We start from the raw sequence: 26,923 nt of genomic DNA, 5'->3' as shown, positions 1-26,923 counted from the left end.
AAACTCTAGAAATAATCCTCTGCATCCAGGTGTCTTTTGTGATATCTAGCCAGGCTCTCTGGTCCAGGGATAAGAAACTCTAATTGCCTCTAGAGGGGGACAATCGAGCTTCCTTTCAGGAGTGCTAGTAGGGCCTAACAGAGAGAGTGTCTCTAGACCCTAGGACCTGCGGGCCACCTTTGCTGTATGGGCAGCTTCTTCCATTACTGTTCTCCCCTTTGCCTCTGAGGGAGCCATCTCTACGTGGATCTTGGAAAGGACCCCAGGATTTCTTGAACCACATCTTTTGTCTCCCATGCTGGTTCCTAGAAAAACACACTCCTACAGCAGAGAGAGTCGTTCCATCTTTCTCACACCTGGAGAGTTTATCTTTCAATTTTGGGCCAAACAGGGAAGATCCATTAAAAGGAGCATTGATGAAAGAAGACTTGAAGGGCTCCACAAAGTCACACAAGTGCATCCAAGCATGTCTCCTTATTTAGATCCTCGAAACCACTGCACTTGAGTTACCCTCAGCTGCATGAGAGATAAGCCTCCTGGATAACTTTGAAATGGACTGAAGGGTTGCCAACTGTGAAGCTACTGTAGCTTGTGCTTCTGCAGAAGTGGACCCTGAAAGAGTATTTAACAATTCCTTAATCAAATTTCTTTGTAAACTTGTAAAGTGTGCCAGGTAATTCAGTGACCTAAGTGCAAAGATCATTGAAGCACAGTCACGCTTCCCAAACCTGTCCAAAACCCTGGACTCTCTGTTAGGGGGATGGACAGTGGAACTATGTTCTGTAAGTCACTATTTCATCACCACTGCCATGACCATGGCATCTTCAGGTACTCCCTTGCTCCAGTGTTCTCTTGCTGATGGAGGTGCCAGCATTCGGTCTGCTCTCTTGCGGATGGGTTCAGTCACAACAGGTTCCTTCCATGCCCACTGAGAGATCAAATCAATGAGCGCATCAGCGGGCAGAGTCACCCAGGAGGTATTTGGGCCAGATATAAATGTCTCCAGAAACACTGATTTCTCCGGGAAAGGATTTTGGGAGGAAGAACCATCATGTTGCTTGAGGATCTCCAGAATATCTCCAAAGGAGATGTCATTGGGTGGTGATCTGTGGGACCTATCACCTTCATTGAAATCTGTGTCTTCTGTGCTAGATTATTGAGGGGAATCCAAGTGCCTCCTTTTGCACTTTCCTTCTGGGGTACTTCCTCAGTGAGTCCAGGGAAGTATCAGAAGAGAAGATAATACCCTGCTTGGTTGTCTGAATGGTATGAACTGGCTGTCCCTGTGGACCTTAATGTGAAAGCTCTTGGCACAAACACACATGGGACATAGAAGGTAGATTGGAGTGGGGAGAGACCCTCTGTCCAGCTGAAGCACAGAACACTCTCTCCACTACCTCGAAGGTAGATCGTTCCCAGGGTGAAGGAAGCAGATGGAACTGAGAAACCATACTTCTATCCCACCGGCTCCATCTGCCCCAAAGGCAACTCATCCAAGGCAGAGGCCAGAGCTGAGCTGTCCATGGCCGAGGCTCCAAGGGGCAGAGATGACTCCGAAAACTTTGGAGTCGACTCCAACACCTAGGATCCAATCAAGACGCTATGGCTATGACAGACACTTGGCTCTGAACTTGTCGGAGCTGGAGCATTCAGAGAAAACTTCAGATCTAAGGATGCCAGAGCTCTCTGATCTGACCCAGATGGTCTCAGTAAACTCAAATCCAAGGACTCCAAAACAAAGTGTTTGATTGGAGAAGGACCCATGACTGGAGGGTAGATATAGCTAAGACTTCCTGACCCAAAGGGGCCAGAACCGGGAGAACCCCCATCTGAACTTGCACAGAAAGAAACTTCCTCATCATTCTATCCACATCTGCTTCCGTGAGACTTCTGGAAGAATGAGACGAAGCAATGAATGGTGCTTTAGACCTTCGTATCTGAAGGAAGAGAGATGGCAGTCTTGAAGGCACTGGGTCAATAAATGAGGAATACTGGCCCAAGGTAGAATTTTTGAAGCTGAAGAACCCTGATCCAAAGATGTTTTAGGCAAGGCAGAAGACTTCTTGGATCTGGAAGGCTTCTGATCTGCTTTAGATTTCTTTGAAGGAGGCTCCGTGTATGATGGGGTGGAAGAACCCAAATTCTTTTGGGGCTTTATAGGAGCATCCTTGGAAGATGCTTTGGGGGAGGTGGGCCCCAGATAAGGCTTCTGAAAAAGAAGAGTTGGAAGCAATCCTTATAAAGGATGTATATGTCACAGTAAGGCAGCTTATGGCCGCATTTTTTGCATTTTTTTTAAATCCTTCTCTGACATTTTGAGAATTAAAGAAAGAAGTAGAATAGAACAAAGATATTATACTTTTATTATTTTTATAATTTTATTTAGGTAGGGAAGGAAAAGAATAAAAGGGAAACCAAGTACCACAATGGTACAAAGAAATACACAAAAGTGTAAAAAGTTACATAAAACTATAGATTATAAAAAGAAAAAGGTAATACCAGCAACGGTAATTAGAATTCATTAGAATATGTATAAATGTATATAAATATATATATATATATATATATATATATAAAATTCAGAAAAAAGATGTTAATAATAATATTGGACTTATCCAAAAAGCTCGAGAGTAAAGACAGAGAGAGTAAAGCTGAGGATGTCTAAACACAAAAACAGCAAACGAGATCTGAGGTATGTTAGGGGTTGGTGCATTATGGGTAGGGAGGAGCTCGAGAACTCTAGTTGACCACGAGCTATAGTATAAACTGAGTCGGATCCAAGGATCGGATCTAAACCCAATGGTTGAGGAATGAATGAAAACTGACATCAGATCAATATGTTTGAGAACCTGCGTAGCAGAAGAGCGAAAAATACCTCTTTATCTATAGAAGAATGTTTTTGCCACTATTTATAGCATTCTCATTATACTTTTCTTTCCTATGACCTTTAACTAAATTCTTTTCTCAAATTTAATTTTCTTCCTCCATTTTACTGGCACTCATTTACATACTTTTTTCTGAAGCACCCTCAATCAGCAAATAAAGAAAATTGTATCTGCATAATATATCTTTGCAAAAAATGTTTTGTCATGAGTAACTTAACATGTATCTGCTGAAGCAGTGCACCCCCAGCCTCGGTTGAAAACCATCTTTGCTCACTCAGACTTTCCTGGTCAACAAATAAATAAAATTGCTTATTACATTGCTCTTCAATGGTACAAAGGCTTAACTTATCACCCAACCTTCCCCACTCAGTTCATCAGGATTAATCAAGCTTAAGTCAAATCACCAAACCTCCAATCAGTACTTACCATCTTTATATAAAATGCAATGTCCTTCAACATTATTTTAATTTTATAAAGCAATAGTATTATCTAATTCTCCACCCATTTACACTGATATCCATCTTTCATCCCTCACAAATTATTCATCTTTTCTGGTACACGATAGGCTAAACTGATACTTATACCATTATCAAAAAAAAAAAAATCACATTTTCACAAGTAAAAAGATTTAAGTGATTTAATCTTTCTAAGTATCAGTGTCTCATAAAATTTTGCAGATATATCAAACTATTAGGTTTATTCAGTCTTTGCTTTCTTATCTAAATGTCAGACTTGTATTCAGGCTAGTTTCTTAAAATAGTAACAGAAAAGGCAGATGAGAGAAAAGCATAACTAAAATAATGTCTTATTATAACATTCGTGTTCAAAATCTTTACATTTTCAGAGTTCCTTGTGTCCTTCCTTCTTTAATGTTCATTTTATTTATTTATTTATTCATTTATTTGTCTTTGTTTATCAAGAAAGTCTGAATGGGTAATACTCATTTTCAGTGGAGGCTCCATTTGCTTACATTGTATTATACCAAGTTCCAATTAAACACAGAGTATTTACATTTCTATTTATATTTATACACAAGCAGTGGATACATTTATATAGTCTAAGATTTTGCAGAGGTAGAAGTTATTAAAGAGAAAGCCCATGTGCAACTTAGTGGATTGTGCAGGCATCAGTTACATATAAAAATTGTTTTATCATTTCAGTGAAAGGGTGAGAGTATTCTGTTTAAGGAAAGTATTTGGAGGGCACTGTATGGTGAACACAAGTTCTTAACCTTGTGATTAGCATGTGCAGGACCAGGACTGGTTAAGATGTTGTTTAAGAAGTAGTTTAAAACTATTGAGTTTGTCAGAAAGTTTTATTTGTGTGGAGATACTATTCCAGAGGTTAGCAAAGTATTGGGAGTGGAGTGAGTCTCTTGCAACAATATTTGACTTATTTGTAAATAATAAGAATTTGTCACTCGAGCGGAAGCCCTTTGCAGGACAGAAGGGTGGTAATAAGTCTTGTAGTGTAGGGCATTTTTCTGGATGATGAATGAGTTTGTGTGCTGTAGTTAGTTGTGAAAACGTTAAGACAGTTGTGTAATTCAAGCCAGTTTAATTATTTTAAGCTATGACAATGGTGAGTTCTATTAGGAAGATTGGTGGCAAATTTAGCTATTTTATTGTGGCAGGACACAAGTTTCTTTCTTTGAGTATTGTTTAAGTTTGTTAGGATAGGACCGGTGTATAAGAAAGATGGCAATAAGAATGTGGTGACCAGAGTTTTTCTTGCAGTACATGGAAGGAATCCATTGACCTTGCAGTGGGAGCCTAGTTTCTGCTGTGTAGATTTAATGATGTGCAGTATATGCTGGCCTTATTTGAGATTGTCATCTACTAAAACGCCTAGACGTTTACTGTGAGTTACAGTTTCAATGACAGTATTATTTGCTGACTTTATGGTAAAAGATTGATTTTGATTTTGGCAAATTTTTGAAGTAATAAGCATTAAAAAGAAGCTATGTGCTCACCATAATGTTCCCTATGTGTTGTCCATTTTCATTCTTCCTTAACTGATGGGTTTGGATCTGATTCCATGGATTCAATTTGGTAGTTGCTAAAGCTCATGGCAACCAAGAACTCTCGAGCTTCTCCCTTACCCACAATGCATCAACCCCAATTACCTCAGATTTTGTTCGCTGACTTTAGTAGAAAAGGCATATTCATATTCAGAAATGGAGAAGGTTATACCTGGAGCTAAATTTAAAGAACAGAAATGCCTTGTAACCACTCATCTTTCCAGATGTTTCAAGGACGGGGGTTGGTGGGAGGGGAGTTGAGGCAGAATGAAAATGGGCAAAACAAATGGAATGTTATGGTGAATACATAACTTCTTTATCTGATGATCTCAATTTTCACTCTATCCTCAACTGATGAGACAGAGTCCCCAATTACCTAAAATCCAGGGTGGACTCAAGGAAGGGTATTCCTGAGCACCACTGAGCAAATGATGCTATACCTCTGGAGACCAGATCCAATTTGTAATGAGTAACAAAGCCCAGGTTGCTGCTGCGCATATATCATCCATGGACATTATGGACTGAAACACTGAGGAAGTAGCCATGGACCTAGCTGAAAGGGCTCTTAACAGTTTTGGTACAGTAATGTCCAATTTGTTATAAACAAATGAAATAGTCGGTTAGCCACCGAGATAAAGTGACTCTGGCAACTGGTTTTCCCAATTTTACTTCTGTGAATGAAACAAAAAAATTTGTCAGATTTTCTGAAGCCTTTTGTTCTAGATAGGTAGAAACATAAATGTCTGTGGACAGCTAATAAATGTAATGTGTATTCACCCTTGTTAGCAAATTTAGGAAAGAATACTGGCAAATCAATGGATTGCTTAATACTAGAGTCTGACACCACCTTAGAAAGAAAGGAAGCATTAGTCCGTAGCGTACCTTTGTACTTGTGAAAAATCAAATACGGTGGTTTAGAGGACAAGGCTTGAATCTCAAAAATTAATCTGGCAGAGGTAATAGCCACCAGAAAAATTGTCTTCCAGGAAAGAAATGTAAGGTCACATAGAGCTGCTGGTTCAAAGAGAGATTTAGTAAGAGCCTACAGTACCAAATTCAGGTCCCATGAAGGAAAAGGATCTCTAAAAGGGGGCTTTAGAAGAAGAGTGCCTTTCAAGAAAGCTTTGCTTAATTTGCGAGAGATGACACAGGAACTATTAAAAACAATGTGAAAATGTGATACAGCCGCTAACTGAACTTTAATGGTTGATGAACTACCTCCTTCTTTAAAAAGATAGGACAAAAATTCAAAAATCCTATGTATGGCGGTTGAAAAGGGTTCAGACCTATTTAGGTGACCCCACTGAATAAACCTTTCTGGTGGAAGGCTTATGGGAAGATACAAGTATTTGATGAAGAGGTGAAGACAGCATATGTAGTCTGGCTATTAATGGAACTGGAGAAGCCAGGCGGTCAGCCTGAGGTTGGTTATGTTTGGATGAATCATGCCTGTCAGATGAGACAGGTGGTCTGGAGTTCTATTCAGAATCCGAGGTTGGTGAAACAAGTGAGGCCACAGGAAGGGGAATCAAATTTGTAGAGGCCAGTAAGGTGCAATGAGGATGACTTTGTTCTTCAACATGACAACTTTATGAAGGAATTTTGGAATCAGCGGTATGGGTGGAAAGGAGTAATGCAAACCAGGGGGCCAGTAGTAAAGTAGAACATCCCTTGGTGATTCCCCTGTGGGGGGATAAGAGCAAAGTAGCTGCTGCATTTGTTGTTTAGAGGGAAGGCAAAAAGACTGCAGCAAGGCTGGCCCCGCTGATGGAAAATTATTTCTGTGACATTTTTGTTGAAGGACCATTCATAAAGTAGAAAAAGGCACCTGCTCAGTTTGTATGCTATCACATTGGATTTCCCCAAATATGCATTGCTATGAGAAAGTGGTTGGATGAGATCACCCATTGCCACAATATGACAGCTTCTCAACACAAGGGGTAAGATCTGGTCCTTCCTTGCTTATAGATTTACCAAACTACTGACATATTGTCTGTTTGAAATGCAATATTCCCAAAAGGGAGAGCATTCTGTAAGGCCTGCAATGCTAAAAGCACTGCTCTCATCTCTAGGACAATGATATGGATGTTGGCCTCTCCGGGAAACTATTCTCCCCAGAAAATGCTCCCCCACCCTAGTTGGGAAGTGTCTATGCTCACTATAGCCTTGGGCTGAGGGGGAATAAACAGACAGCCTTGTAGAACCTGATCTGATCGAATCCCCCACCTCTGATCTGGCTTGCATGTATGAGTGATTCGTACCTGATAAGACATGGGTTGGTAAAGTATTGACCATTGTGTGGTTAGCATCCACTGAAAACTTCTCATGTAAAATCTGGCTAAAGGTACTAATGTTATTGCCGGTGCCATGGAACCCAGAGCTTGAAGGACCAAGTGGGCTGAAATATTGGTATTGCAGCTTATCTTAGTGACTTGTGATCATATGGACTGAACTCTTGGGGGCGGTAGTGAAGCTATGGTTGACTTTGTGTTGAGTATCACTCTTATCAATTCTAGACTCTCAGGTGGTTTTAGTTGAGACTTTTCATGGTTTATGGTTATCCCCAGAAGACAGCAAGGCTGGAGAACATGATCTCTTGCCCTTATCAGTTGATGCCTGGTCAGAGTGGAAATGAGTCAGTCATCTAGATATGGAAACACCTGGAATGCTTGCAGTCTTAAGTGAGCTGCTACTACTGCTATGCACTTAGTAAACACCCTTGGGGCTGTGGTGAGTCCAAAGGGGAGAACTCTGAGCTAGTAATGACTGGCTCCTAGCAGGAAATGTAAATACCTTCTGGATAATCTGTTCATTTCTATAAGACAGTACGCCTCCTGAGGTCTATTAAGCACATCCTGTTGTCCTTGCCTAGAAATGAGAGAATGGACTGAACTATGACAATCTGAAACTTGGTTCATTGTACTGACTTGTATAAATTGGTGAGATCAAAAATTGGTCTCCAGTCCTCTGTTTTCTTTGGCACTAAAAAGAATTTGAGTAAGTTCCAGATTCTATCTGGTCTGGTGGGACATCTTGGATGACTTTTTTTTCTAGGAGCATTTGAATTTAAATTGCTGCCTCTTCCCTCTGACTGTGTGGAACATTGGGGATTTTTCTTGAGTTTGGGGGAAGAAGGGAAAGGGGAATTATATAACCTCTGGAAATAAACCTTTGCACCCAAGTATCTTTTGCTAGGTCTAGCCAGGCTCTCTGGTGCAGGGATAAATGTCCACTGACTGCCTCCAGAACAGGAAAATTGGGCCTCTCTTCAGGAGCACTGGTAGGGTCTGTCAAAGAAGGATTCTCTGGATCCCCAGTTTTGTGGGCCAGCTCTGCCATGTGGGTGTAGTCGTCCATTAGAACTCCGTCCTCTGCCTTTGAGGGAACCTCCTCCATGTGTATCTTTAAACTGACCCTGATACTTCTTGAACCACATTTTTTGACTGTCGCATTGACTCCAGGAAAAGGATGTCAGAGGGGTCGAAAAACATACTCCCGCAGCAGACGGGGTTTTTCCATCCTTTTCACACCTGGATAATGTGCCCTTCACCTTGGGGCCAAACAAAGACAAGCCGTCAAAGGGGGCATTGACGAACAAGAACTTGAAGGGCTCCACAAAATCACACAATCGCATCCAGTCATGACTCCTAATGGAAATGCCTGAACCCACTGCCCTTAAGGTTCCTTCTGCTACATGAGAAACCAACCTCATAGAGGAATTAGAAATGGATTGCAGGGTAGCCAACTGAGAAGTCACAGATGACTGAACTTCTTTAGAAACAACTCCTGAGACGGTATTTGATAACTCCTTAATCAAATCCCTCTGAAGTCTTGTAAAGTGTGCCAAATAATTCAGAGACCTTAAAGCAAAGGTCACTGAAGCACAGACATGCTTCCCAAATCTGTCCATCGTTTGTGACTCCCTGTTGGGAGGATGGACAGTGGAACTCTTCTCAGCAAGTTCCTTTTTGTTGGCCACTGCTGCGACCATGGCATCAATGAGCACTCCTTTTCTTCAAAACTGTTTGTCCATGGGTGGTGTCACAATCTTATCTGGTCTCCAAGGTATAGGTTCACTGGTGTCAGGTTCCTTCCACGGCCACTGAAAGATCAACTCAATTAACTCATCAGTGGTCGAGTCAACTAGGAGGTAGATGGGCCAGTACCAAAGGCCTCTAGAAATACGGACTCCTCAGACGATGATGTTGGGCATCCAGCCACCTCTTTCTTTTAGGATTTCAAGGATGTCTTCAAATGATCTGATAACCAATGCAGAAGGTGCAATAAAGGTGCAAATAACAAAACAAAAACAATGAACACAAAAATAATAATAATAGTAATAATAATAATAATAATAAAATACACCCAACTCTTGTGTTCAATGTCACCAAATGATACAGCTTCACCTTCATTGAAATCTGTATCTTCTGTGAGGAACTCCTCTGGTGAGTCTAGATGCTTCCTCTTGCATGTCTTCTTCTTAGGGACCTCCTCTGTGGGATGATCCGGATGGGTGTCAGAAGAAGAAATCAATACTCTCTGTGGGAACACATGGGGTCTTGGTACTAGCTGTCCATGTGGAAAGATTTGTTGAGGCTCTGAATGCTGAGATGTCAGGGTTGAAGATCTAGGATCCTTCCATTCTGTCGAGGTAGAGAAAACTCTCTTCACAACAACCTGGAAAGCTGATCGCCCAGGAGAAAGGGAAGACCTCGGATCAGAGAAGACAAGCTTCTGGACCATGGCTGAGATGGAAGCCAGAGTTGAGCTGTCCAATGTCAAGGATCCTTGGTTTACAGATGGCTCTGAAAGCCCCAGAGTCAACTGCAGCACCTTGGATCCAAAAATGAAGCTTTAGCTATGAGAGATCTCTGGATCTGACAGAATCAGAGCAATCAGAGTAAGCTAAGGATCCAAGGATGCAGCAATCTTTGGTTCCAAGCAAAACAGATCCGGGTAGCTAGTATCCATCGACTTTTAGACCACTGAAGGAGTCACAGGAGGAAGTTGTAGTAGGGGTGTAACAGAAACATGGACCTCCTAAGCCAGAGGGGTAGAAGCCGAGGGAATACCCATCCTACCCTGCGTTAAGAGTATTTTCCTCACCACTCTTTCCACATCTTCCTCTGTGAGACTTCTGTAAGAACAAGTGAAAAGCACCAAAGGAGATATGGATCTTTTCAGAAATGGGTAAGGTACCCTGGAGGGTATGGGATCCACTGACAGTGAATACTGAGTCCTTGGTAAAATAATAGGGGTCAAAGTAGAAGTACCAGCAACAGGAGAGTGTAATTTAGAGAGTTTCAGATCCGAAAAAGTTGGATCAGACATTTTCACCTTCTTCGGGTCCGAGGGTGAAATTGGATCTTTGTGTGACCTCTTCTTTGAGGATTCTGAAGCAGAGGAGGAAGAAGAAGGCCTTGGAGATGAAGATTTTGTTTTTGTCCTTGGATATTTCTCTCCGGATACAGCCTCTCCAAAAGATGAAGGCAAAAGACCTTTCAGAATGAGTTTGTACTTACGTTCAACTAACGCCCTTGGGTTAAAACTGTGGCAAATAGAGCAATCTTTCTGTAAATGGAGCAGTCCTAAACAATATACACATAAAGTATGGGCATCTGATAAAGTGAGCCTATGCCCATAACTAGAACATTTCTTAAAGCCTGCTGGAGCTTTATCTGCCATAATGACATAGCAACAAAAAAGAAAGGGAAGAAATCTATTTCTAATACTACTACTTTTTTTTAAACACAGATAGAGAGGAAAGGTAAAGAACTAGTGCCAGCAATAGCATTGCAAAAACTACATAAAATGTACTAAGGAAAGATGCTAACAACAGTATCAACAGATACGGGAGTGCAAGAAAGGGAAGAGAAGATAAAAAAAATTAGTAGAAGACAAATCAAAAAGAAGTGCGAAAGGCAAAGGAAAAACTTACTGTAAACAGAGAAGGGAGAATTAAGCAAATAAGCGAAAATTTTTATAACTTATCTAAATATCACTCAAAAGTGTTGGAAACCACATTTTTCACTGAAAAGAAGCAAACAAGATCTGTGGTAAATGGGGTTGGTGCATTGTGGGTAAGGGAGATGCTTGAGAGTTCTTGTTTTCCATGAGCTTTAGCAACGAACAAAACAGATCCGAGGGATCAGATCCCAACCCATCAGCTGAGAATAGAATGAAAACTGACAACATCAGATCTTAATTTTCTTGAGGGTGAGTAGGACGTCAGATTTCATTTACATAAAATTTATGTTTGTTTAGTCAATACTATTCAAACTGAACTGTAACACTGCCATGTGGTTAAATTTCTTTGACAACCATAACTTAAAATTAAGACTTCTTATACTTATTAACTAATAAATCTACACAAAGATTCAACAGCTTCACCTGTTGGGACTATTCCATGAAAAAAAGGCATTGATGGACGTGTAGCAACTATCTATGATCTATGACAATTTGGTCAATACTGATAATTTCAAGATATAGTAATACCCCTTGGTTAATTTTCATCATTTAAATAAATTTAAACAATTTCTACTATGATTTATTAAGTTAGGAATCAGTAAAGGACCAAATTCAGAGACACAAGTATAGAAGGGCAACATAATGAGCAATTTTGTCTGTTTGCTGATTTAGAGTGCTTCAGAAAAGAGGCTGGGGAGACAGACCCTCTGTCAGATTAATAAAATGATGAATGCCCAGGAAAGTACAGAGTTATATAAACAAGTGGCTAAAGAAGTGACATTGCAGTATCAAGAACAGTGTTATTACATTCTAGAAACTAAGATGTGTGCATGAAGATATTAAAGTGTTACATTTCATGTCTTTTCAGATATTTCAATTGTATTTTCACTCTACAAAAGTGATATAAACACACTATTTTAGATTGTTGCGCAAACATTCATAGTTCTTATGGTCAGGTATATAAATCATTTGGGAAGTACAGTTGTATATGTTCTACTTGTTTGTAACAGTAGATGTTCAAATTTTTTACTGCCAATGTAACCCAGTACTATCCAGCTTTCAAAAGCTCAGACTCCCCTCCCTCTCTCTTCCTCTGCTAGTTGATTGGCTGAGCATATCCCAAGAGGGAAACCTTCAGTTGTTACATGAAGTGAGTGTTCAGGCTTGTTTACTTCCACAAAGAAAGAAATAAACTTAAGCCAGAATCATCAAGAGTAAATTTGCAGGCAATAAAAATACAATATTAAAACCAAATCCAACAACAATCAAATTAAAAATGTTGAAACTCACAAACTATGTACAGTCTGGGGCATAGTGGGTGGATGCTAACACTGAGGCAGTGAGGAATTTGAACATCCACTATTACAGGTAAACAGGATATATGTAAGCTGCACTATATTCTTCACTCCTACTGTCTCAGGGGCATTTTGGGTAGATTCCCAGTCTGCCTGGGAGGTGGAAGAATAAGGACCCCAGGAGCCTTTTGGGGAATGGTCCTAGCAAAGCCTGCTCTGGACCTTGAAAATAAATCCAGTTTGTAGTGCTTTGTGAAGGTATGAACACAGGACCTGGTTGCTGCCTGTAGAAAGCTTCTAGAGTCCAACCCTTTCCTATATATCATCAGAGAGGACAGGGCCCTAGTCAAATGAGACTTGACCTTACCTGGAAGTGATTTACCATGGTTGGAGTATCAGAAAACAATAGCAGAGAATAACTGTTGTGCAATAGTTTGCTTAGAGACAGGCTGACCTTTCTGAGTCCCTATACAGCAGACAAACAGCTGTTCAGCATTCCTAAAGGGCTTTGCTCTATTAAGGCAGTACCTGAGCTGCCTGTGCACATCCAAGCTATGTAGGATCTTTTCTCCCTTAATTTTTGGATCAGGATAGAACCCTTGGATATCAATGGCTTCATTCAAGGTAAATTCAGAGACAACTTTAGGCATGAATGATAGATCAGCGCATAACACAACCATGTCCTTGTGAAAAATTAGACAGAGGTGGCCCTCCATGAGAGATTCATTTTGCAGTTGTCAGAGCAATGACTAAAACAATCTTCAAGAAATTAACTATAAATCATCCTAGAAAGCAGGTTCAAAAAGAGCTAAGATCAATTCTTCAACAACAAATTTGAGATCTCAAGCAGGAGAAATTTGTTTTTGAGGAGGTCTCACGTGCAACATTCCTTTCATAAACTGACCACAAAAAGAGAAAAAAAAGACAAGTATCAGTGGGCAGACACACTGAGATGGCTGCAAGATGCTCTCTGATAGACGTATGTGACAAACTATCTCCACGTAGCTCAGACAAATATTTCAAAACCAGAGAGGTCAAAACCCTTTCATGATCTCTATTACTGGCTAGGCACCAACTAGAAAGCCCTTCCACTAGTAAACTTAAGATTTCCTAGTTGTAGTTTTATTGCTCCTAAAATACATGCTGCAAACCCTCATGGAGCAAGTACCTAAAATGTATCAAAACAGAATCATCCATGCTGTTAGTTACAATTGCTCTAAGCTGGGGAGTTCCATCAAGCCCTGATGCAGTGTGAGCAGATCCAATCTGTGAGGAAGTGTGTGCCAATTGCTCCATGGCCAATTCCATTAAAAGGGACACCCAATTTTGCCTGGCCAAAAGGGATTACCACAATGATGTTTAGAAATTCCTTCTGAATCTTCAGAAGTACCCTGGGAATTATTGGAAAGGGTGGAAATTCATACAGGAACATTACTGACCATGGGAATGATAACAGCATCCTGTATTCTACACATGGCGGTAAGAATGTTTTGTACAGATATTTTTTCAGCTGTCTGTTTTGAAAGGAGGGGAACAGATCTACATGAGGTGTTCCCACATCTGGATCAAGCCCTGGAAGACCTCTACAGGGATTTTCCACTTATGAGGATCTGTCCAGGTTATGCTTAGTGTGTCTGCTATTGTTTTCTGCTCTGATGGAATGTGCAAGGCCTGAAGAGTCAGAGAATACTATACATCCAGCTCCCAGGCCATCACTTCCAATTGGCAAAGAGGGTATGACCTTGTACCCCTTTGCATCATCAGGTAACACATCGCAGTAGTGTTGTCTGTGACTACTAGAAAAAGGACCAGGAGTCCATAAGCAGGAAAGAACTTTTAATGAATGAATCACTGCCAGCATTTATTTTATGTTTATGTGCTTTGGCAGGTCCTGAGGACCCCACAGGCTTGAACTCTCACTGACACTGCTCCCCACACAAAATCAAAAGAATCTGTCGAGACACAATGGACTAGGGTTTGAAGAGACAGAGAGAGAAACAGAGTCCTGGATTCAGAAACAGTTGATCCCTCCACAACTGTAGTTCCTGTTTCACAAATCCCAGTACTGGTACCTCCAATCCATGGGATGAAGGTGCTAGGTTCAACAATTCTTCAAGTTATATTAACTTTTTCTCATTTGTAGTCTGGATAATGGTATTATGAGGATCACTAATGCCATATGGCTTACAATTTTAAGGAACTCTCTTGCTCTGGCTACATCTAGAAGAAATATAAATCCAAGAAAAGTGTGCTGTTATGTCAGAACATTGTCTTCTGGCCATAAGGGCATCCTTTTTACTTGCCTATCCAACACCCCTGGAAAACAATTCATTGAGAGGGTGTGAGAAAGGACTTTTGAAAATTCACTTTGATGTCCAGGTGGGAAAGGAGGGATGTGACCTTGTCTAAGGAATACCAGCACCTGGATACAGAAGTTGCACAAACCAGCAAGTCATCTAAATAAGGAAATATGTGAATGCCTATGGTTTTGCAATAAGCAACCACTGGGACCAGACACTTCGTAAACACTCAAGGTGTAGTAGATAGCCCAAACAGTAATGTAGAAAATTGATAATGTAAGTCAGACCCAATAAATTGCAAAAATGTCCTGAAACTGCGAGCAATAGGAATATCATGACAAGTGTCCTCGAGTCACCATGAAGCAGTGGTCTGGAAGCAATGCTAGGACTAACTGTAAGGTGAGCATTATGGAATATCAAACTAGTTACACAGGCGGTTAGAAAGGAAAATTTAGGACAGACTTCCCAGAGTGCTCCCTTTTTGGTACCAAAAAGATTCTGGAGTAAAATCCTTTGCCTCTGTGCATCAGAAGCACTGGTTCTATGACCCCTGCTTCCACCTTGTGATGGAGCACTGGAGGAAACAGCTCTGTCTAGTCTGGTAGGTGTGGGGGAATTACCCTGAAAGGGGGAGGGTTTTCTATCCAATGCCAAGTGCATCCTCTCTGAATTATTCTCAGAGCCCATTTGTCTGAGACTATGCAGTCAGGTTAGATGGGTGAGACAGAGCCAGGGGAGGAAGGAAAAGTAGGAAGGGTAGGAGAAGGGTAAGGGTGCTCTGTTACTCAGCACAGTTATTCCTTTGTAGGGGGTTGATTCTTTTTTGGAAAGGAACCCCCTCTTGTTTAGTTTTGAAGAAATCTCCTCCAGCCATTTTCTACTAGATCACTGACTTTTGTTTGGCTGTGACCTTTAAACTGCAACATAGGAGTACACCTTTTTCATTGCTGTTTGTGTGCTGTGTGGCCAGTATTTTTTTGCAGTTTTCAGTTTTCGTTAATACTGGTTACGTTTTTTTTTTTTGTTGGTGGTTCCAGTTGCTTGTTCCCAAGAACATATACGAGTTCACCTTTTTCATTGCTGTTTGCATACTGTGGGGCCAGTATTTTTTTTTTTTGCAGTTTTCAGTTTTCATTAATACTGGTTAAGTTTTTCATTGTTGGTGGCTGGGACCTTTGTTTGTTCTGCGCCTTGAAGGAAGATGCCTTGTCTGGGGAGAATTTGTGTACATGAAGCACCTTGATATCCTATACATTAATTTACCTATACCATCCCACTGTTTGAGAATCTATGTAACAGAAGAACCAAACACCAAATCAAGAACTTAAAGGTGCATTCAAAATGTCAGCTTTTAAATAATCAGAGAAGTTCTGATTTATACTGTCTAAATACAACAGAAGAAACAGCATTTCTCAAGAAGTATTTGCATATTCAAGTACACCTCTCAAAGCATGTTTTGAAACCTCTGTCAAATAAGAAACATGTTTTAGCTCAGTGGATCCTGTTTGGGCATCCTGCAGACTACTACAACACCAGAAATGAGAAAGAGAGACTTTTTTGATGATTATAAGTACCTTTTTGGCTTTTCTTGACTGTTTTTGCTAACCGCACTTCTAAAAGCCATTTTAAAGTAGTCGTGCTAGTATTTCTTCTGTATTCTACTGTTTGAATCGTTTTACTGTTTGTGCACTTGGTTTCTGCTTAAATTCAAAGTTTAAACTGCATTTACTGTTGTAGACTACACACTCAAGTGTAATAGCCTTTGCTGTGCTTATTTACTGTTTAACTGCATTTTTCTACTTAATTTAACCTTAAAAAAAACAAACAAAAAAAAAATTACTATCTGTTTGCTCGTTTCCCGACTTTTTCTATACTAGAATAGTCCGGATCCCAGATTTGCTGGTTTCAGGACTTGATTTTTGTGTTTCTGAGTTGTCCAGACCTTGCTGTGGTAGAGGGAAATCTTTCTACTTATCAGTGGGAGCAGTAAGCATTGAGCTGCCTATCTGTCGCTAGAGGAGTGCTTTCCAGCTCAGGAATTGTACCTCACTGGCCATTTGGGGCTGCTTTCTATCCCTTTCAGCTTTCTGGCTTAAAAAGCTGTGTTTGCGCTGGTTTGCCCATTGTGCACTGCCACTTAGCTAGGATTAAAATATTACCGGCACCAGAAAGTCTGCTCTTCAAATTTGTCCTTAGAACTAGCCAGTTTTCCAGTTTTAGCACTCAAACCTGATTCTCTGAGCTCAGCACTTACTTAGAACTCATTGTAAACACTAGATATTCTATAAATTGCTACAGCACACAAACTTTCCTTACTAAGTAAAGAGGAAAACAGTTCTAGTACTTAAACAAATAAGCACCTATCCAGGCATGCCTAAGAGTCAGCTCCCGGTGTTTTCTCCTGTTCACTTGGTGAATCTGGGCATCTTGGGACAGTGTAGCAATTACCTCATGTACACAGACAACCATCTCCTCCTACCACTCAACACTACAACCTGTGAGAAATGCACTTATATACCCAAGCTGGAAGCCAAGCTCTCTCCAGCCAAGACTGGACTAGTCAGTCAAGAGGAGAAGATAAACACCCGCACCACACCATGCACAACACATAGTCCTTCAAAACCTACACCACCAAAACCCACATATAGTAACACAAAACACAAACCTACATTCACAGAGGCTCTTAATAAAAATCTGCCCAAGCAACAGAGACTTCCAAAGCTGAAATGCAAACAACCACCACCCCCCAACACAACCCAAGAGACACACAGCTCACAAAACCAGTGTGCCACTTAACCTCAGCCCCTAAGGCAAAACAACGTATCCAACACACTAGTCATAGGCGACTCTATAGTCAGGCACACTGATGTCCCACTCACCAGGCTAAACAAGGAGAAAATTACAGTCAGCTGCCTGATGGGTGCCAGGATCTGCCACATAACGCACGCACTCAGGTCACTCCATAACAATACAACTCTGTCACTGTCCATGTTGGAGTGAATGACCTGAGACGTACCTCCCTGGGCTACATGAAAAGAGACATGGAGGAGCTCTCAGATCTTGTAGCCCAGGCAGGTATTAGCCTAGTCCTGAGTAGCATTCTGCCATCGCCCAGAATGATACCACGGTACAAGGACAAAATGATTGACTTCAACAATTGGCTAAGCTTCTGGTGTCATTCTAAGGGGATACAGTATCTGTCTGCCTGGGATGACATGGATACTGGCTAAGGCTCTTGCCACTCCTACTGTACCTTTTTTAGGCAGGGTTCAAATGACAAAATTGCCACCATAACAGGTACAAGCAAACAAAATCTGAGGGTAATGTTACTCAATGCTAGAAGTCTAAACTTCAAAATACACTCACTCAAGGAACTCTTTAAAATGGAGAACATCAACATCTTTGCCGTGACAGAGACATGGTCCAAGGCTCTAGGGAACACCCCTGCAATACCAGGCTACAATTCATACCACATTTTTGGCCACCTAACCTGGACCGAAACACTAAAGGCGGAGGTATGTACATATTCACCAAGGATATCCACACCTCCAGGCTAGTTGCCCAACATAATGCATCCAAGATTCTCCAGGTGCAACTAACACCAGGCAAAACTGCAAACCATATTGTAGCTTGCTACAGATCCCCCACTATGCCCCATGATTCCCACTCCACTTTTCTTAACATACTGGAAAATATTAAGGTACAACCAAATACCCTAATACTGGGCAATTTCAACTACCCCGCCATTACCTGGGAAATTACACATGTACCAACACACTTGCTTGATGATTTTTGGAATTCATAAATTCCAATGCCTTGGATCAACTTACCCATACCCCCCACCAGGGGCACCAATATCCCAGACCTGGTCATTACCAACATGGGTGACCAATGCTCCATACCAGAGGTCACCACCTCGTTGGTCAGATCCGACCATAAGATAATCACCCTAGACATCCACATCCTGCTCCCAGCCCCCATTACAGTAACCACTGTAAAAACCTTCTCCAAAGCCAGCTTCATGCTTCTCAAGACAGAAGTGGCCAACTTCATGACACCCATGCAGACAGAAAGTAGAAGTATGACTGCTGAATCTTACACCAATGCACTGTATGAATACATACACAAGTGCATGGACCGTGCCATCCCAAATAGAACCAAGACGCTCTCCTCCAAAAAAAGAAAGCTAATCTGGCGGTCCCCTGCCATAAACAAACTCTACAACAGAAGGAAGAAACAGTTGCAAAAAAGAGTAAAATCCCAAGATTGGAAAAACCCCCTTGTCATCCTCAGTAAAAAGCCAAGATCCCTCATAAAATCCTCCAAAGCTAGTTATGAAAACAAAATCCCCACAGATTCTAAAGACAACCGCAAGGCATTCTATAGTTATGTCAAGAACCTCAATGGCAACACTCAGATCTGCTCTGAGTTACAGCACAATGGCACTAAATATACAGAACCAACTGATATTGCCAACATCCTGGCAGATAGGTTCAGTGATAACTTCACCCCCCTCTCACCCCCTAAAGGGCCCATCTCAATACTGGAAGAATGCCAAGTCCCAGTAATCATGGCCGCACAGGTAAACACCCCACTCTCCAAAGCCAAGAATACAGCATCCATGGGACCAGACAACATCCCGGGCTGTGTTCTGCATGAACTTCAAAATGAACTGGCACCTCACCTAAGTACCATGTTCAATCAGAGCCTCACTTCAGGCTTTGTGCCTACTGAATGGTGCACAGCTATGGTTATCCCAATCCACAAGGGGGTATCCACCACAGACCCTGGGAACTACCGCCCCATTAGCCTGACGAGCCTGATCTGCAAGGCCATGGAACGTATCATCATGGAACTTATAAACAAAGACATAGGTAACCTTCAAACTCTGAACCCACCCAGTTTGGGTTCACGTGAGACAGATCATGTCTCCTAAACCTGATTGACTTCTTTGAAGCAGTCACCAGAGCCGTGAACGAGGGTAAGGTGGTTCACACAGCCTACCTAGACCTTGCCAAGGCATTCAACACCATCCCTCACTCTGGAATCATAGATAAACTCACTAAACTGGGCATAAATCCCTATTTCATGCGATGGGTTGCCAACTGGCTCACTGACAGAACCCACACCATGAAAGTAGACAACTCCAAATCCGACTTCCAGACCAGTGACAAGTGGAGTACCACAGGGTTCAGTCCTGGGTCCACTCCTGTTTGGCATCTACTTCTCTGAAGTCCAGGCCAATACAGATGGTCTATGGCTAACAACAGATGGCTGCAAATGGGAGCCATTATTGAATCCCCAAATGATGTGGACATTCTACAAAAGGGCCTCACTGAGATAGATGCCTGGTGTCAAAGCCATGGCCTCAAGCTCAACGCCAAAAAATGCATAGTCATCCCCTTTGGAAAAAAACCTGTGCTCATGAACTACCACACACAGGCAGTAGTCCACTCAATATCGAAAGTGTGATAAGAGACCTAGGGACACTGGTGGACAGCAGTCTCTCCTTTGATAACCACATCGCCACAGTAGTCAGGAAATCCTTCTATGTGGCACCTCATCACAAAAGGTTTCAAATCCAGAAAAAAAGGAGGTCATTGTTCCTCTCTACTCATCTCTCATTAGACCTATTATAAAGTACAATGCCCCATTTGGTATGTACCTCACAAGACATTTACAACAACTGGAAAGGCCACAGAAATACCTCACAAAGAGGATCACCGGCATCAAACAGATGCCCTATGCAGACTGTCTTGCCCTATGCAGACCGTCTCAAAAAACTCCAGCTCTGCTCCGTCGTATATCGCCTACTCAGAGGCGATCTCTGCCTAACCTACAAAGCCATGTCAAACCCAGAGCAGTTGGACATGTTACATTTAAGGAAATCCTGATCCCTCCAAGACACACGCTCCAGGGACCTAAACCTTGTCACCACAATAAACAAAACATGCTGGAGGGATAGGTTCCTGTCCCAGAGACTCTCTATACTCTGGAACAGACTGCCCATTCATGCACCTCATTAGCCCTCTTTAAGAAAAATCTTGACGACTGGATGGGAAATAGGAAATTCACCCCAGGGATCAATTCTGTGGCTCTGCTCGATGGGCACAGGAAAATAATTTTTTGAGTGGCGAAAGCCAGGGAATCTTTATGGCTATGCTTAAATAGGCCCTAGGGCTGATAGTACCTACCTATGAACCTATAAGATTTTTGCTCTGCAGGAAAAGATGCAACAAAATCATCTAAACTGTAAGCATACTGTAAAATAAATTTCCACATACACACTTGATAATTTAACATTACTAACTAGATTACTAAAAAGAGACATCCTTTAGCCCTGAAGATCTAACCATTTCCCCTCTTCATCAGGGGATATTGGATTAGATTAAGTCAAGGACTTTTTATTTGAGCAAGCAGCTGAGAAGACCGCAGCTAGGCCAGCAGTCAAATGAGGAAAGAGACCTGCCAGAGACAAGGGAGACCCTATATTTTCTCCAATCCTTTTTTAGGGATTACTGGAAAAGATACTGGTGTCATGCAGGCAGCTTTATAAGTATCATGCAAGGCCAGTAAGAGATGGGGAATAGCCAGAGAAATGGGCATCTCATCCTCTGTTAGGTCACATACTCTCCACAGCTTTGGAGTAGTTCCTGACTACTTCCAAGAAAAAACATCACTGAATCTAACAATGATCTAAGGAAAAATGAACACTTATTTGGACTTAAGCTTAAGTTCACCTTTCTGAAGAATCAGAGTGACGGGACTCAGTGTCAACTAGAAAATCACCAGTCCCCATCAGATTTTATCATTCTCTGTTACAACAGTAAGGTCTCTAATCAAACTAGCACTAGAACAATATATGAGGACAGAACCACCAGAATTAGCTGTCTGCAGAACATTCTTAGCCAAGGAAACCACATCAGCCTTATAAACGTCTACAATCTGATTATCAGCGGTATGATGAGGTTTCTGTTTCTTTTTCTTGTGAACTTCAATACTAGATAAAATTTCTGAGGCCAGAGTATTATGTCTGGCAAGGGGTCTCTTACCTCAAACTATTCCTGTATCCGGTTCTCCCATATCTGAGACAGGTACTGGGACAGCCACAGAGGATGTGTCTAACCCTGCCCTTCCATTGTGGCCAGCAAAGCTACACTAGAGGGAAATGCAGCAAATGCTAACTGCTCTGCAGGCTAACTGTAAGCTGAGGCATATTTTTATTATCTTTTTTTTTTCTTCTTAGGTCCAACAGGATTTGTTGGTTGGGGTGGGGTGGGGGGGGGGCAGGCAAAGTTAGGACCATCAAATCATACGAGAAAACCAGCCAGAATATTAAACTGAAAGTATTGGATAATGTATCACAATAAGCACTTAAAGTTTCTAGTAATACATAAGTCCCCGAAACAACTAAACTGCCAAACTATGTTGTTTATAACAAAAAAACTTTGAAGTATATTCAGAATTCTTTAACTAACAAAAGTTAAAAATTTCCAGTACACAATGTTCAAACACCAAACCAACCAATATACCAAGAAAGTTTTAAAAATTAGTTCCAGTCACTTTAACCACCTTGATCTGCCATAAAATAGCATTTAAATAGCAATTTATATTTTCTTGTCAGAGTAAAATCTCCACAGTACACTGAAATAACTTAATTTGCAGTAAAATCGCTATCTGATGTTAAAAATGCAGACAGTATCATACATATAGCAAATAATGTACAAATGCTGAAAAAATCCAACCTCTACAATAATTTCCTGTCAAAAGATGAAAATAAAGCAGAGTAACAGCAGTAAAGACAGGCTTCTAGTGTGTAACAGCACACATACACACTTGCACTTCTGAGAGAAGCACCAAGTTTCCTCAGAAAAAGTAAAAACAAGCATTTGTCAAGGCTAGAAGCCAAATAAGTGCTGCTATAAACTGAAATTCCCAAAGGAATTACTGTAAACACTGACATAAATAAAATATTAAAATAAATAACTTTTTAAAAAGACATAAAAAATAGAAAGAGAAACTACAGCTATGTAAGTAAACTTTCCATAACAGTACATGTTCAAATGATCATTGCTGAAGTACCCTAAGCTATATGGGTAATATCCTGCAAGGATATAACAACTGGTCAACTTCCAAAGCTTCAGGGCACCTTCCATGTGCTCAAATTGTTAGGCAGCTCGAGCCAAGCTGACTAAAAACACAGGTTTGGGCACTAAGACTTTCAGAACTTTCATGCCTTAAGACAGAGGGAGACTGAGCCCTAAAAGGACAATGCTAGGAACAACAAAAAAATAAAAGTCCACACCCTTGCAAAAACAATACACTAAGAAAGAAGGGGGATGGAAGAGGGGAGCAGCTACTGCAGCAGTGATCATTTGAACCTCTACTGTTATGGTAATCTTACTTACGCAACTGTACTACGTTCTTCATTTTGATTACTGCTACAGTAGATTAAGCTGTATGGGTACAATTCCATACCTTATAAATTTTGGGGGGCTGGAAGGAGGACAGTGCAGGAGCCCTGGAGAATGGTCTTGGCAAAGCCTGATCCAGACCCAAAGAAGGAACGAAGTTTGCAGTGTTTTGTAAAAGTATGCACTGAGGAAAATGTTACTAATTCAACACTTTCCAAACAGTCACAGATGAAACCAAGGCCCTGGCAGAGTGTGCCTTTACCTTGCCAAGAATACTATTGTTGTGGTGAGTATCATAAAGAGTAATATCCATTTGGAAATAGTCTGTTTCAACAGAGGTTGTCCCTGCTAAGTTTGTTGGCCACAACATTTTGCTCTGACAGAATACAGGCTGCTTGTAGAGTGAGACTGTGCTGTGAAGCTATATGCCATGCTATCATGGCTAGTCTGTAAAGGGGGAGTGACATGGTCACCCCCTCCCTTGCTTGTTGATGCACCACATGATTATGGTATTATCTGTAACAATCTGAAGATGTCCTGGGCACCAAAGATGATTTAGATAGTTGAGTGCCTTGATCAGTGCAGGCATCTCTTTTATATTTATGTGCTTGCATCTTTCCTTGGTGTCCCACCCACCTTTCACTTTTATCTCTCCTGAAACTGCTCTCCAAATGAAGTCCAAGGTGTCTGTGGTTACTGACTGCTTTGGAACAGGGGAAGGGGGAGACTTCGATTTAATGACATTTGCTGTCTCCAACAAATGAGTTCCCTTTTGACAAACTCCAGCTCTGGAATTTGAAATGTCAAAGAATGTTGGTGATGGGATCAAACAGACTTGAGATACCACTGTATCTTTCTCATGTGGAGTCTTGCCTGGGGTATCATGAGTATCAAAGATGCCATGAGACCCAAAATCATGAGGTATTGTCTCTCAGTGACCACAGTTTCAGTGGGAAAACCTCAGAAATAAATCTAGACATAGGGTTATTTTTCCTGTGTAACAAAAGCCCTTTGAACTGAGGTACCCAGCTGACATCCTAGGAACACAGTGCTGAGTGAAGTAGTCAAAAAAAAACTTTTGAATGCTCCCTTGGAATCCCAGCTTGTGCAAAAAATCTCTCACCCAAGTCTGGACGAATAGAGATGTGATGATGAACAACTTGTACATTTAGAATTACTAGGACATTAGAATGAAGAAGCAGAGGTAAAGGGTTATGAAGTGACAGCATTTTGATCTTGGGCACCCTCACAAACAGGAAAAAAGATCTAGAACTGGTCTCCTAGCATTTTCTTTGGCACTAAAAATATCCTTGAATAAAACCCTTTTCCCATCTAGAAAGCAGGAGCTGTTTCCCTTACTCTATGCAATAGCATGTGGTGAAGGACAGGTGGAAATAAAAGAGTTGGGTTTAGTAGATGACAGATTACAATACAGAAAACAGAAACGTCGTCCCACTGCCGTCTGTAACCTTGATGAATGATCTTCAGAACCCATTTGTCTGAAGCGAGCTGAGACTATTGTTGCAAAAGAGAAAGCTGAGATTCAGACTTTCTGGAAGGAAAAAAAAAAATGACTGCCAGGGTGGTGGTGGCAAGGTCACTTAAACAGTCATTCTGACTTGCTGGACTGTCCTTAATTTTGGGAGGGTCCTGAATTTGTTTTGGAACCCCTTTGCCATTTTTTTCTTAAAGACCTGATAACCTGCATTTTGTTAAGGCTTCTATTTTTTTTTTTTTTTTTTTACCAATATTGGATGTGGGGTTAGTGAATCTCTTACAAAATTTGGAAAAGGAGGGTTGAAAAATGTTAAGAGATTCCCTATACTAACTTGCCCCTCTCATCACTCTTTTTGATCATATCTGCAGCAGAGGGTCCAAAAACTAAAAGTCTATCGAAAAGAGAATTTAAAATCTCATTTTTAACTTAATCTCGGGCATTCTGACAAGGTAGCCAGGCAAACCTCCTCAGCACGTACCAGTGGGCAAAGCCCTTGAAGAAATATAAATTGAATCATGCATACAATGTAAGCAATGAGTAGTGACTTGTACAATAATAGAAATCAAATTATTTAAAGCAGATTTTTCCTCACAAGAAGAAACTGCAGACAATGCATTCCTCATAGGTTCACATTTAGTCACAGCAAACCTTAACTTATGATCCTGACAGTTCAACATTCTGAAAATCATTGTTGCAGAAGCATACACATTTCCTAATACTTATCAATAATCTTCTCACCTTATCAGAAAGAGTAGGCTTGGAATTTAGTAAAGGTCGGCAACAGTAGGATTAACAAACGATATACTTGCTGCTCAGGTTTGGGAAGAATGTACAAAAATGTAAAAGACAGTAACCTGATACATCATATCTGCCTTTTTATGGGCAGCTGGCTGATTATCAGGAAAATTGCAGTCAGTAACACACATCCTCCAAAGCTGATAGAATGGGAGGAATAGGTGAAGGTTCAGGAAAATTCTTCTGTAACATCTCATAGTATTTTCTGAGGAACTGAAAAACCTCAGTGTTTTCAGTGTGCAGAAAGCTTTTAAAATCACTTCTGGATCCTGTGAAAAAGTCAGAAGACTTTATTCTTTGGATAGCAGAAAAAGACTGAACACTCACTTCCTGTAACAATTGAAGGTTTCCCTCTCAGGATATGCACAGCTAAACAGCTGTCACAGGAAGAGAGAAGAAGGGAAGTCTGAACTTTTGAAAACTGGCCAGTACTGGGTTACCTTGGCAGATAACCCAAAATGCCATTGAGGCAGTGAAAATGATGAACATCTTTTAAGGTGCACTTGGCACGGGTAGTCTACAAAGGAGCATAAATTAAGTTGGTTCCCCACTTTGTGATATGCCTTATCACTGTGGTACTGTCAGTCTTTATTTGAATAGTCTTTTTGTACCAAATGAAAAGCTGGCATGACATATTGGTCAGCCATAATCTTCTTCAGACATTGATAAACTTCATCTGCTCCACAGACTACTGGCCATGCACTCAAAACTGTTGAAAGGTTCATCTGGCATATTCTGATCCACCTGTTGTCAAAGTTCCAGCTCTAGAGGACCAAATAACTGCATACATGGTTCAAACACATGAACTGTAAGCATTGTTTCCAGTAATACAAGTACCAGTCAAGTTCTGCGATATAAAACATGACATTCACAATCATGAGGACAGAATAAGACATGTGCCCAGTGAAATTCCTATTCTGTGAAAAACTCTGAGGTGTTAGTTTCAAAGTTTCCTGGACTTCCCCATCTGAAAGGGCCTGTTTCAGATAATCATTCAGATAAGGGTAAGTGTTTACCTTTTACAGTCTTAAGTGGGCAAACACTGATGCAGTGTGCTTCAGTTTACACAGGTAAGTTTGAAAGGTATGTAAGGTATGCTTACAATAAATGAAGTACGTGAAAAATACACTATAACAATGATATGTAGAAAGCAAGCACCATTATTATTATTATTATTATTATTATTTTAGTTATATAAGATTAAACTCTTGCTTAATTAACTGTAGGTTGAAGTTTTTTTAATAACATCTGCCAAAGGCAGATGTTTGAAAGCTTACCTGTGCAGCCAGTTGTTCCTTTTTTGACAGAATATCCCAGGTCACAGTGACAAATGAATGAACCTCTGGTATTTTCACAGCTCCCACTTAAACAAATGTTTGGATTAAGTTCACATTCATCGACATCTGAAAAGATTTGCAATTAAAACTTTATTAATCTTAAATCTTTTATTTATGTCAGAATCAAAAACATCATTGTACAGTTTTCTGTAAAAAATATGCTCTTATTTTGTCAGACATGCATGCATACATGCACACATTAAATATATTAAAAACACATGCAAATAAAAGAGTTTCACAATAAAAACTAGTAAAGAAGACTATCTTTAAAGAATAGAATTTAGTACATACAGTGGAAAGATGGGCAATTGTTTATTCTTAAGACACACCATTACACTTTGCGCATGTGTGAGGGGAGCCTACTTGTTTGACATCCTGTAGGAGTTGGTCAAGTGATTTATTTTATTTCCAA

At 40.8% G+C, this 26,923-nt stretch overlaps 1 protein-coding gene across 3 annotated transcripts in view; it reads right to left on the bottom strand.

Moving 5' to 3' along the window:
• The window catches only part of FBN1 (fibrillin 1), a 4,097,759-nt gene that overhangs the window by 1,630,661 nt on the left and 2,440,175 nt on the right, over positions 1-26,923 (bottom strand). For all 3 annotated transcript variants that reach the window (XM_044077620.1, XM_044077621.1, XM_044077622.1), the window contains exon 32: positions 26,452-26,577. In XM_044077620.1, coding sequence (XP_043933555.1) covers positions 26,452-26,577 — 126 coding nt within the window. The remainder of the gene's footprint in view (positions 1-26,451; positions 26,578-26,923) is intronic.

This window comes from Protopterus annectens, chromosome 7.part0, assembly GCF_019279795.1.
Source record: "Protopterus annectens isolate FY-2018-M chromosome 7.part0, PAN1.0, whole genome shotgun sequence".
Classification (NCBI taxonomy): domain Eukaryota; kingdom Metazoa; phylum Chordata; order Ceratodontiformes; family Protopteridae; genus Protopterus; species Protopterus annectens.
Note: the sequence above shows the minus strand (reverse complement) of the source record. Positions and strands in the feature narration are given on the sequence as shown.